This window comes from Theobroma umbraticum, unplaced genomic scaffold (genome assembly GCF_002168275.2).
Source record: "Theobroma umbraticum cultivar Fairchild unplaced genomic scaffold, ASM216827v3 scaffold_81.0, whole genome shotgun sequence".
NCBI classification, from domain to species: Eukaryota; Viridiplantae; Streptophyta; class Magnoliopsida; order Malvales; family Malvaceae; genus Theobroma; species Theobroma umbraticum.
This window is the reverse complement of record NW_018397268.1, coordinates 3,290,524-3,303,942: the sequence shown is the minus strand read 5'-3', so window position 1 is coordinate 3,303,942 and position 13,419 is coordinate 3,290,524. Positions and strand designations below refer to the sequence as shown.

The 13,419-nt window shown below is 36.3% G+C and overlaps 2 protein-coding genes across 2 annotated transcripts; one reads left to right on the top strand and one right to left on the bottom strand.

Annotated features, from left to right (window-relative positions):
• Positions 1–128: 128 nt before the first annotated feature.
• Positions 129–1,140, top strand: LOC110424911 (GCN5-related N-acetyltransferase 8-like). Its single transcript, XM_021439613.2, has one exon. The coding sequence runs from the start codon at positions 211–213 to the stop codon at positions 916–918; it is 708 nt and encodes a 235-aa protein (XP_021295288.1). The 5' UTR covers positions 129–210; the 3' UTR covers positions 919–1,140.
• A 170-nt stretch (positions 1,141–1,310) lies between these two features.
• Positions 1,311–10,915, bottom strand: ELF6 (Zinc finger (C2H2 type) family protein / transcription factor jumonji (jmj) family protein). Its single transcript, XM_021439612.2, has 7 exons — positions 9,309–10,915; positions 8,900–8,978; positions 8,635–8,702; positions 7,475–7,625; positions 6,299–6,870; positions 4,622–4,819; positions 1,311–4,256 (listed from the first exon to the last, which is right to left on the bottom strand). Exons 1-7 carry the CDS (start codon positions 10,465–10,467, stop codon positions 1,729–1,731), a joined length of 4,755 nt encoding a protein of 1,584 aa, XP_021295287.1. The 5' UTR covers positions 10,468–10,915; the 3' UTR covers positions 1,311–1,728.
• Positions 10,916–13,419: the final 2,504 nt, after the last annotated feature.

The following is a 13,419-nucleotide window of genomic DNA, read 5'->3' as shown; positions in this document are numbered from 1 at the left end:
TATAAATATTTAATTGTTTAAAAAAGTAAAAAAAAAAAAAAATAGCCCACCACTCAATTACCCCCTCCATTTCCACACAAAATTACAACCCAGCCACCAAAAACCCCACGTATAAAATCCTTCTCTTCTACTACTCCATTCTCCATTAACCAGTTCTCGCTCTCTAGTAAGCTTCCCCAATTTTCAATTCATTTTCACTCTCCAAGCCCAATGGCCGCCGCAGCTCCACCACCGCCACCATCTGCTGCTCCAGAACCATCCATGGCACCACCAGAAACCACCCCATTAGGCCACCCTTTATTCACCAGGATTCGCCTAGCCGCCCCTTCTGACGTCCCTTTCATCCACAAACTAATCCACCAAATGGCCGTCTTTGAACGCCTAACCCATCTCTTCACCGCCACAGAATCCTCCCTTCATTCCACCCTCTTCCGCTCCCCTCCTTTCGATTCCTTCACAATTTTCATCCTCGAAGTTTCCAGTACCCCTATCCCACCCCTCCCTTCCATTTACCCGTCTTTTACCCCCATAGGAAAAACTTTTAACTTCGACATCCCCATAAACGACCCCGAAAAAGATGCCTTCACGGTTAATTTTGGAAAAGATCAAATTATAATTGCTGGGTTCGTTTTGTTTTTTCCAAACTACTCCACGTTTTTGGGGAAACCGGGGTTTTATGTCGAGGATTTGTTTGTTCGGGAGTGTTATAGACGGAAAGGGTTTGGGAAGATGTTGCTTGCGGCAGTCGCGAAACAAGCGGTGAAAATGGGGTATGGGAGAGTGGAATGGGTTGTTTTGGATTGGAATGTTAATGCTATTAATTTCTATGAACAAATGGGTGCTAAAGTTTTGCCTGAGTGGAGGATTTGTAGGCTGACTGGTGATGCTCTTCAAGCTTATGAAAATGCCAATGTTTAGTTTTTTAGGTGAGTTTTTTAATAAAGAGATGAAGTGTTACTGGGTTTTTAGTTTCATCCCAGTTAGCCAAAGATTGAAATTTCAGTTGTATTTGGTCTTTTATGATTTAGTTTATTGGCATTTTAGCAGTTGTATCCTTGTTGTTGAAAGATGGAAGCTTTTAATTCCAGAACTTCTGATGTTAAATGTCTATGCTATTGTGGATTGGGTTTATTTTGTTAACGGGTTTACTATTGCTGTTATTGCTGCCAGAACAGGACTTTGCTTGAGAATGAAAATATAGTAACAAAGCTTTCAAGATGAACATCTTGAACTTATCCTGTAGATGCTCAAAGATTTTATTGTTTGATTTGATAAATAGACCCCAAAAATTCCTTTTCTTTTGATGTTAATCTATACGACTTAAGGGCTTACCTAAAGGGTAGTTGTCTTTGTCACTGCTAGTTTAACACATATAAGTGAAAAAGAAGAAGAAACTAGTAAATTGACAAGTAGTCTTCCACCAATGAGGAGAGAAGAGATTTTACCACTTAGGAAAATGGGGAGATCGAATTACTGCCAACAATTCCTGTTAGGGGATTAGTGATTCTATCCATAAGGGATTGCCGTGAACAATCCTCAAAAACAAAAACTGAGAAGGCTTTTCCACTATAACTGCATTCAAATGAATGGAGAATGCCCACCTACAAAAGGATCAGTCTAGCCCTAACCTATACCTAATCAGAAACTCTGAGTTTGTACATGATTCTGTAGACCTCTTAAGGCCACAGAGCCATAGTCGCACATTTGCCTAAATATGATGACAAACTTTCAGGCTGAAGAGTCTACATAATGTCCTGTCTTTCGTCTATGCCGACTAAAATCTGATACAAACCTGAAAGAAAGGCCACAGCCTACAACCTTGCACTTATATGGTCGTTCTCCAGTGTGCACCCGTATATGCTCGGTCCTAGCCCATGCCCACTTGAATGTCATGGAACATCCTTTCCATGGGCACTTGAGGGGCCTATCATCCTCATGGACTCGTTGATGAAGGATTGCATATTTGTGGGATCGAAACCTCTTTCCACAGCCTTCGTAAGGGCACCGATTGCGTTTGTGCAACCTCAACTCTTCCTTTGTCTCAAAACTCATATTGCAGCCTTCCAAGTCACACCTATGAGACCCCTTCTTAATTATCTTCTTACTTTGTGTATGAACTGAAGGTTTCCTCGTCTCCTTTGTTGGCAGCACCTCCTGGGATGTTTTGCCTGCATCGAAACTGCTTGATGCATCTTTCCGAGCCCTTGGCCTCAATCCTTCACACGGACTTCTGATAAAGCCACTGCCACCAACCTTTTCTGGTGTTTCCACCACTTCTCTCTTCCTCTTTCTTCCATCTGTGGCACTTGATCTGCAATTTACCGCAACAGACTCAAGATCTCTATTCTCTACAAATGAACAAACTTCACCACCATTATTCACATTCACAGTAGCACGACTCTCTCTACGAGTTCTAGAGTATTTTTGGATTGGGACAGGTGTACCCTGATTTATAGGAGTAACACAGCAAGAAACAGATTCTTCCCCAACTTTTTCATTTCTAATCATGTCATTTTCATGTCTGTCATCTGCAGCAGTTGCATCAGCACATGATTTTTTCTCAGAACTGCACTCCCTTTGGACCTCGGAGCAACCTTCCATCACTGTGGGAGTAGGCTGCTTTTCTTTGATTGGCAAATGGTAACAATAGATAACTTCATCCCCACTGGTTCCTTTTGTAGCTTGAATCTCTTGCAACACTTCAACATCTGAGGTCACACCAGTATGCAGTTCTTCAGCACAAGGATTTTTGGAAATTACAGAATATTCTTCCACTGAGAGACTAGTGCGCTGATCAATCACCACTGGCGTAATAGAACCACAGAGAAGTCTTTCCTTATTCGCATTAATCTGGATTTCCTGCTTCTTTGCTTTATCCTTGGAAATTGCAACATCACATAAATCTGCTGCAGTACAGGGCTCTCTTGGAACATCAGATCTATTTCCCACCACGACAGTGCTAGGCCCCTTTGTTAGAGTGGGAGAACTGAAAAATGGTTCAACCTGACTTCCACCTCTAATGTTGGTTTCTTGCTGCACTTCATCTCCCAAGGAAACACCACTGGAAAAATCCTCTGGACCCAAATTTGGTTTATTTATTAGTTTATCATCACATAAAATGTCCTCATTGTTATTTCTGCTGGTAGCTTCAATTTCTTGCTGCACTTCGTTATCAGAAGTCGTACAAGAATGAACCCCTCCATTCATACAAGATTTCTCAACAATTATATCCTCCAATACTGGATCAAATCTTCCAGCAGATGGCTGAGCAGAAAGTGAATTTGCTGAGTTGGCAAGATTTATCAAATCATGCCTGGCAGCCAGTTCCTCACACTGTCCTTCATAAACTGGATTGCAAACCTCACAAATAGCACCAGTACTTTCCTTATATCTTTCACAAGCTGCAATAACACTGCTTTTTGAACACTTATCAGCAAGAGAAAGCTCATTATTCTCAGTGGTTCTCTCCATAAGCTTGATCTCACAATGCTTTTGAGAACTAGCACATGCTGCCAAACTACAACCTTCACCATTCAGATTTGATTCCTGCAAAATTTTACCATGATCCTTTTGTACCACCCCGACAACTGAGGAAGTCTGGATCTCAGGCTGTGTCTGAGATGCCCTAGTAGATGGAGATGAAAATAATACAGAAGAGTCACTTTCGGCATTTATTTTGGATTTACTTCCCCCATGTTCATCAGGAAGTTCACATGTAGCAGCAGAATCTTCTCTTGGTAGGTCATCCTTCACAAGTTCAAGGCACCCACCTGCTCCAGTAGAATAATCTGGTTTTCTTTTTTTCCTCCTTGAATACTGAATAATTTTCAGCTCAGTTTTAGGAATATTGCCATCTAGCTTTTCCACCAATAACTCATCCACTTTCAATTCAATGCTTTCACATGGTTTAGATGATGGATGGTTCAACTTACCTTTTGAACGAGATTTTCTTGACTGCCATTTGATGTTAAATAACTCTGGGCTGCCATATTTATCAGAGAAAAGTCCACCCAATGGCAGTGCATGCTGAACTTGCTTAAATGGCGAGTTCTTTCTGACCTTGACACAATATCGCAAGTTAACACCAAGTTTTGAGGTCCAGTCTTCTCCTATTTCATCATGTTCATCATCGATTGCAAGATTAATCAAGTTTAGATCCTCCTGGGATGCAGCATCCAATGCAACATCATTGTAATTGAAAGTGATACCAATATCCTCTGCAACAGGTATTGCATGTGCCTTTATCTTCTGATAATCTACAGAGATCAGAGGAGCGAAGATGTGAAGGACTAATGCATCAGCACAACAAAGATGCTATTATATGTAATGCAATATTTCTAAACAGACTGATGCAAAAACAAATAAATATTCATTGATTGAATAGCAGATAGCAGTAAGTATTACAGCAAATAGATATTGGACATAGACAAACACATGGAAAGTATGATCAATATTTAAAATCATTTGACAAAATATAGTTCCCTTCATATTCTTTTCTTTTTCTTTTCCTCCTTTTCAAACGGTTCTTGATAAGAAAAGGAATGTAGCCTAAATGTGCTTGCTGATCTATTAATTTTGAAGTATAGAATAGTAGTGCAGACAGATCTAAAGCCAATCTCACCTGAATGGCAAATTACCAGCATTTTTGCTCCACCTTTGGACTGCAAAATCTCCTCAACTTGAACAGCATGCTCCAGGCAGAAAATCCGAGGCCTCAGATGTATATTTGAAGTGTCCCATCCTTGGCAAAACTTAGTTATTGATGGTGATGTCGCATCCTTTGGAGGTTGAGATTGATCAGCAACAAGATGGACATTGTCTGCAGAACAAAGCACTAGTTTTAATCTACCCAGCACTTGACAGGCCAAAATAGCGGTTAAGCCGATTGCTCCAGTTTTATTAAAGCTCAAGTACTTCTAAGCCACTACGTTTCCCAAATTCTCCAAATAAGCCCTTCTCCTTTCATTATACCCAATTGAGCCCTTAAAGTATTATTTTTGTTTAATTGAGCCCTAAACTGGGGTGAAAACCCCTACAATCCGTTACTTTTCCACATCAACATCTACATGGCAAAAAAGGTTCTATAGATGTTGATGCAGCATGCCATGTCAGTGTAAACGCAGCATGAATTTTCATTTTTTGCCACATGGATGTTGATTTTAACAACCATATAAACGCTAAAGTGGAAGCAATAACAGATATCCATGATTTCCATGCAAAATAACGGCTTAATTAGACAAAAATAGTATTTTAAGGGCTCAATTGAGTACAATAAAATGATACGGCTTATTTGAGAAATCTAAGAAAGAACAGTGCCTGCTTTCATTTTCGTCCGGGAAAACAACTAATAAATGTCAAAAATAAATAACCCACCCATTTTCATAAACTTGTACATTTAAAAATTCCCAGCACTTGCTTATAACATTTTCCCATTTGGAGCATTTTGTTTATTTACAATGTCATGCCAGTATATTAATAAAACACAGAGGAAAGTATGTATGGAGAATGTTATATGCATTTATCTACATCCAGAATGCATTTGAAATCATACACAGAAATTGTATCTCTAAAAATAAGAAAAAACTAAAATACTCAACATATGCTTCTTATATAAGTATTAATAAATCAGAACATGACTATCAAACTGTACATAACATCAAAGGATCAGCATAATTATTTTGTAGCAATTAAGGTAGTGGTTCTGCATACAAGCAACTTTATTAAGGCCAATTATGAAGGAAAAAAGCTGCATTTAAGGAGCTTTGAGACAGCCACCAGCAACTTCCTTTAGATCATCAGAAAAAATGCACCATAATGCAAGGTTAATTCCTGATTTTCGAGAATTGTCTTATCACTTAGCAGATCAGGAGGAATTATTCCCTCAACAATGCATATCTATGGTGGAATAAGTTGAAGTAAAAGGAATATAATCCAAATATAAATGCACCAAGATGGAAGGTTAACTTGGGATTTTCAATCATTGTTTTACGATTCTGTTGAAGATTTTCTTTTAATTATGTGCAATGTCTATGGTGTCATGGCTTGAAGTTATAAACATACAGTCATAATATAATGCAGCGAAATGGTCAGTTAATTTCAGTATTAACGAACTGTTCTACAACAATACACTGCTATCATCATTCTTTGGGATGTTCCAGGTTTATGGCAACATATAATTAAGTTGCAAGAAAATAATCCTACAATCTATGTGACAATTAGAGTGCAGAAGAACATTAAGTATGAAAGGAACTGACAATAAATATGGGAAACAACAACAATTTTAAAAAGGGTCCAATACCTGAAACTGAGCCCTCAACAGGGTGATCAAGGTCAGGACAGGAATGAGTATTCTTAGATTCCAAGACTGCAGGACCTTGAACCGAAAGATGATCTGCAGGTAGAAGTTCCAATGTTCCCTCAGATGGTTGTACCACAGACATAAATGGATAACCCAGAATTCCACAAGCCACACAAGCCAATGTCCCCGAATCAACTTGAAAATCACACGACAAATCATCTTCATTCAAATATAAATAGTTCAGATTTTCCATATACAAGCTCATCTCATCTAAGAGATTATTTTGATTAGTATTATTTTTAGAATGAATGTCAGCAACATTTTCTTGCGGTATTGTAGAAACTGCAGCAGTTTCACTGGGCAATTCAGAATCTTTGCTTGCATAAGGTAATAAATCAGGGTCCCATATTATTGCACGATAAGTTGATCCTCTTTTAAGAAGAAGAGATAACAATTTGTTTTCAGTTAACATATCTTCTATAAAAGCCTTCTTTACTAACAACTCTCTTTCTTCCTTTTGGCGATCTCTCAAACGAGAACTCCGAGCACCAGGTAGCAAGGATCTTGGCACCCTGGTAACAATACAAATAAATAACTTGAGAAACAACAAAGACAGCTCAGTAGATATTATTACGATCAAAATTAAGAAAAAGATGCAAAGAATTTGTACAAAGGTTAACGCCAAATTCTATGATTACTAGAACCACACTAATTATAAGAGTACTATGCTTGATGAAAATTCACAAAAAATATGGCCTAATTCATGAGTAACTTAGGATTAACTGCACTTGATTAAACTGTTTAAACAGATGTGCCTTAAATTTGGTTACAGTTTGTTCTATGAACATTGCTAGTTTTGTGTCTAATATTACTTTCTATTGAGCCAATGTCTTGCCAGAACTAAAACTAGATCATATACCCTGCCCTGCAAGCAATTAAGCCAAAATCACTCTAAATCTAGCCCATTGCCCCTGCATTTACAGACCCAGCCTTATATTACAATACCCAGCCAATGAACTTATTGCACTAATCAGAAATAGCTGCCTACATGCCCCAATCAAGCCAGAATACCCTCCTCCATTGACCTAAAATAATAATACTATAAATATTCATAGTGCACATTTCAGACGTAAAAGGTACAGCATAACTTCACTCGGTAGTTTGCTACAATCTGACCTTGACACAAAAGACATGGTCAAAAGGTACAGCAGCTGCTGATGAGAAAGCATTGGAAGATAGTTCATAGCAGCTCTACGAACAGCAGCTTCTTTAGCTACTTGAAGCCACTGTGGAGTTCCAAAGTTTGCAGCTTCCCCACAATTAAAACCTGCTTAGCAAAAAAGAAAAAAAAATGACCATGACCATTGATGAGAATTAAAATGAGAGATCAAAGGTTACAGTAAATTCCTTGCTATAGTAGCCTAGATGAGACAAATAAATAAAACAATACACTACTAGCATACTAGCGTAATTCTCAGAGCAGAATAAAGACTTGAGTAATAAATTCTGTCTTAGACAATATTAGGACACACCCAATGACTGAATGATGCATATTCACAAAGACCACAGCAGAATGCCCCTCCTCATTATGATGGTGTTTGTAATATACATACATATAGTAACTTCTAGGGTGTTCCAGTTCCAGTGTTACTCACGTACACTTAATGGATCTTTGCAAATAAGATGTCCTGATTCAGACTGATTTTAAATATCTTTTAACATACTTGTTAACAAGATTACACCATCAACATGACCTTGCTCACAATTGATAAGTACATAGCTAATCCCCACCACACAGATCAAACACTTTGTTAATGAAGTTACCACTCCCGCCGCCCCCCAACCCTCCCTGCTTCTGTTCCTCCCCAACAGCACACCCACCACCCACCCCCCCCCCCCCCCCCGAAAGAAAATTTAAAAGCAAAATGAAAGAAAACTTATTTATTATCATAATTACCATAGTCATTAATTTACAAAACTGCCAGAGGAAGTGAAACTCATCAATCCCCTATTGAAACCTTAAATTTCTTAAGTGTAATTATTTCCAATGAGTCATGAGTATCATTTTCAGATCATTTACATGTATTAAACCTCATTATGCATGCTCCAAGATCATGTCAAGCTAAAAGGCATGCCTATCCAAAAAGGAAATTGGAAAATCCTTTTTTCTTGATTAAATTAAGCCATGCAAGAACCGACATGTTCCCTTACAATTTGCAAAATTCCATTTTGTAGTTCAAATAGAGAACATAAATGTGCATTTACCAAATCCCAGTCATGAGCTATGACAACCAATAAAATTCTCATAAAGGTGAAAACCGATATAAATCAATTACCGTGGCTGAATCCTACATGGTAAGCTCTTGGAAAAGTCACAACAAATTCACCAGGATTCTGTATTAACCTAAAGAGATGACAGAATAAACATGAGTCGAACTTTAACATAATCAGAAGAAAACACCAAATCGCAGACTCTGGTGTAACAAACCTCAAAAATTTTCCATGTATGGGATGTTAACATTCTCACATCTGGGAATTTCAATCATTAGGGGTAGGGGGGAGACCAAAGATAAAATTATTCAAAAGATACAAGCAACTCACCTACAACAAGGAATGCCAGATGCGACAATCAACTCAGGTGATAGAAGAGTTGTCTTCTCACCCAGTAATGACAGAGCAGCTGGCAATAAAGGAAACTGAAAATGAGTTGCAAGAAAAATATAAAAGTTACAACAATCAACTAAGTTCTGATAGTCATCAACAGTTTTGTTAGAAGGGAGGTAAGTCTAAGCATACCCAGATATTAGCAAAAACCAGAATTCATGAACCCACAACATATTCTATGAATTAGAAGCAATATAATTGAAGCAATTCCAGATCAAAAGTCCAATAAAAAAAAAGGCATCTGTGATTACCTTTAAGCCATGAAATGAATGCATGCCATGTTTTTTTAAACCCCAGCCCTAGATTATGTCCAAAGACTTAATATGAATGGCAAAAATTCACATACCTAAGCGGTCAATATTACCACCATAAGCCTCTGTGCGGATAACTTCCTCAAAAGCATATGCATAATCTCCAGGAACAGCATACCAAGTCTTTGAAGAGCCAGTGTGAAGAAAATTCATGCTGTGAAGCTCATGGTCTTCAACATGCCAGGCAAACCAGCTAAACAACATGCCAATATAAACCATGGGAGAAGTAACACCAGGAATATCATCAGGCATAAAACGTGTAAGAGAGCCAGCTGAGCGGGCAATCACTTGAAGGTTCCAAGGACTGTTTGAAAGCTTCCATCCTGCAGTGCCTTCCATATCATTACTAGCATCTCCACTCTTTCGTTTAGAATGAGAATTGTCATCTGATGCCATGGTTGACGATGTAGGAGATATCTTTGGTGTTTCAAAACATGTATTTTGATCACTTTTAACACAAGTATCTTTAATCTCATCAATACGTGAATTATGTACAGTGTTCATCTCATCTTTCTTGCAATCAGCATTTTCCCTCCTGTATGACATCCTCTTCCTCCTCCTCCTCCTCCTCCTATGGAAATACCGAAATTGACCCTCTGGTTCCCCAAAACCTGATCCAGGGACATCATTAGCATATTCCACATATATTGGCTTCTCTGAAGCCACCTTCCAAAACAATGCCTCTATATGCAATGGCGATACCTCCTTAAGCACACTCAATAAACTCTTTGCAAAAGTCTTCGACTTGGACTCAAACTGCTCCAACGTATAAATCTCCCCACTTTGCCATACTTGCTTATGAACACCACATTGCAGACTACTAACTGCCGCTTTCATTTTCTTCCCACTCTGCCCCAACTCCTGATGTCGGGTCGTAAACACCGCCCTTCCCTCCCCCTCCCCCTCCTCACCTCCGCTATCCCTACAGCTTGAAATAGAACCAACATTCTTTGAAACATCCATATCACTTCCTAATTCTGGACTCTTGGACAACGACCTATTCAAGTTGTTAAAAACATACTTTTTTGATGGTTTTGGCAGTGGTGGGATAATCTTACATATACCATAAGCACCAGCTTCTTTCTCAATCTTTGATATATACGCAATGGGGTCAGCAAACTCAGTATCTGTTGGCCTAAATTCAGGTGCCAATGGCAACCCTTTAAGCCAGTTTGGTATTTCGACATTTCCCATTTACAACAAAGATTCAAAACAACAAGAAGGGCATAAACCAATCAAAAAATATAACCTTCACCATACGTTGTTCACGGAAGTTTCAAAGTCAAGCACAAAACATAACAAAAACCCAATTCTCTAAAACACTAGATTCAAGGTGTTTGACATGTTTCCCAACATGGGTTTTTCCTGTTCCCTTGGTTTCTTTATTTGAAACTACATAAAATTGCAAAGTTTATGGTACAAAATTGAAACCTTTCGAGTGAAATTTCAAGCAAAGAAATGAAAAAGAAAAAATTAAAACCTGGGGAACCGCTTGAAACCGCTTGACAATCTTGACATTGCTCCTTCACAAGCGGCAAAAGGAAGAGAGACAGAGGGAGAAAGCTAGGTTTTGATTAACTCAGCCAGCTCAATTTAGCAGAGGAATGTGGAAATGGACTAACGTGCACGGGTGTTGATGCAAATTCTGTGGGCCGTACGATATTTTATGCTTTGATGAGGTAAGACTGGGTGTATTATATTATGCCTTTTCATTATTATTTATTATTATATTAGGCCACTTGCATGAAAATATTTACAAATATCAACGGAAAGGGACATTTAGGGTGTACATCTGTTACATTCTATGAATGTATGGTTATCTCTTCATTAAGAGGCTATGATAAGATCTTGCATGAATTTGTGGTCCAAAATTAATTTATTGGCATATTTATATAAGTAAAAGGGGAAAAAATATCAGAAAGATAAATAATAAAACACATTAAATTTTTTTAATTACACATTAAACTAATAAAAGCTTAATTTCCAAACATAAAATGAATTTAAATTTAAGACCACTCTCTTAATGTATAAAAAGAGAAAATCACATTTATATAATTTTTATTATTTTATTTTATGTTAACTCAATAATTGGTGATGTATTAAATGTCACTAGGAATTAAGAATGTTACTAGATAAAGTTTTCATTACTTTTTAGATACCTTAACCCCGAACTCTATTCTTTAACAAGATATCTAAATTTAATTATTAAATATTTTAATATTACTTAATTAAATCCGGTAATATAAGATAACGGATAATAATATATCAACTGACATCTTTAATAGTAATTTAGTAATACATAAGAAATTAATAAAAGGAACAAAATATCAATTAAAGTAAATTGATATTTGAATATTTAATTTATTAATTATTACGAGTTAAAGTTTGAAGTTAATTTCTTGACATAAATAAATTGATTTATATATTTCCATCATGAAATTGAAAATTCAGGTAACCAACATAGGATCAAACCCTAGCCACTGGATGAAAAGAGAAAAAGGTTGTTAGTGTGAATTGACTCAAAAATGAAAAAGGCAAGCAATAAAAAATATTGCTCCTATATCTAATTTACTTTCTTTTAGTGGAAAGATTTTATGGCCTACATCACAATTAACATTACTATTTAGACGTGGGTCCAAATGCTGATGAAACTACATTTTCCATCCATCATTTTCTCAATATGCTATTCCAACAAAAGTAAACACAATACTTTTTCTATTCTTTTCATTTTTCTAAAATCAAAATATCTACAAAAATATATACAAAAAATACAAAGACATTCCCAAGCTCTTAAATATCTAATTATGATCTCATCCGAACGTTTGATTAATTGATTCATGCATAATCTTTATATTTAAAAAATATAAATTTGAATCTCTCTTAAAAAATATATATTTATCTAAAAAAATCGTTGAAGAATTTATGGATGAGGAAGATCTCTACAAGCTGTTTCACAGGCTAATTGACAGCCACGCTTGTGACCAGGGACGTCACGTAGACATAGAGCAACGCACTCATCTTGACACACACTTTGGGCAAGCACAAACATGGCAAAGATAAGCATTACCAAACATAGCATTCTCTTGCTCCCCATGTTTTTCACTTCTGGAATTTTATTTTCTTTCTTTTGGAAGAATTGGAAGACTTATAAAGGACTCAAGTTGATGTTCTTTTTTTTTTTTTTAAGTGGTTTTGAGAGAATCATGGAGGAATATAAGGTTTCAGATTGGGAATTGTGATTGAAAGTTTCCACTTTTCTAATTCAAGTCAAGTCAATTTCATTTCTATATAAATGTATATATATATATATAGAAGCATTTTGTGGGGAAAAAAAAAATCAGAAGAAAGCACCCGTTTTAAGTTATTAATTTATCTAAATAAGTTGTTAAGTTTTATTTAAAAATCTATATTCATATGGATATGATAAACGATAGTGATTGATTTATTAACTTGATATTAATTAATTTAAAAAATTTCAATAAAGAAACTCGAAGATACTCATTCTTATAATTTTTTTTTCCTTTAAGAACCATTTTGATAAGTGTTTTTTTCTTTTATCAAATTTATATACTATTTTCAGATAATTCCTTATGTATTATTAGTAATTTTTATTGAATTCATATTTATACATTCATGACAATGCTCTGACTTTAGTTGAATTTGGGATATTTGGGATAAAGATACAAATGAGTCATTGTACCCTATACAAAGGTTGGCTCATGACATATAGCTTCATCACATCATATGATTTTCATTTTCAAATCTAATACATGAATATTGGCCATCGATCAAAGGGGATATGTAGATGGTAATTACAATGAAATCATGATTTATTGTCAAAAAATTACTATCATATCAAAGTTACCTTTTTTATTCTTCACAAATACCAATGACATTATTCAAAAGCATATTTTACAAAATGGGTGACTTTATATTCCCTCCCCAAAAAAATTATCAAAGAATTTTCAATGTTCTAAGTAATCATTAATTGAGTTATTTAGTGCTCCTTGTAGGGTTTCTAGCATTCACCATTAGCTGCACCATCTTGTTTCATGCAAAAAGGCATGTAGGTTTTACTATCATGAAGAAACAACATTTTAGGTTGAGCATATTTGAGCCATTAATACCACATATAAAACCACCAGT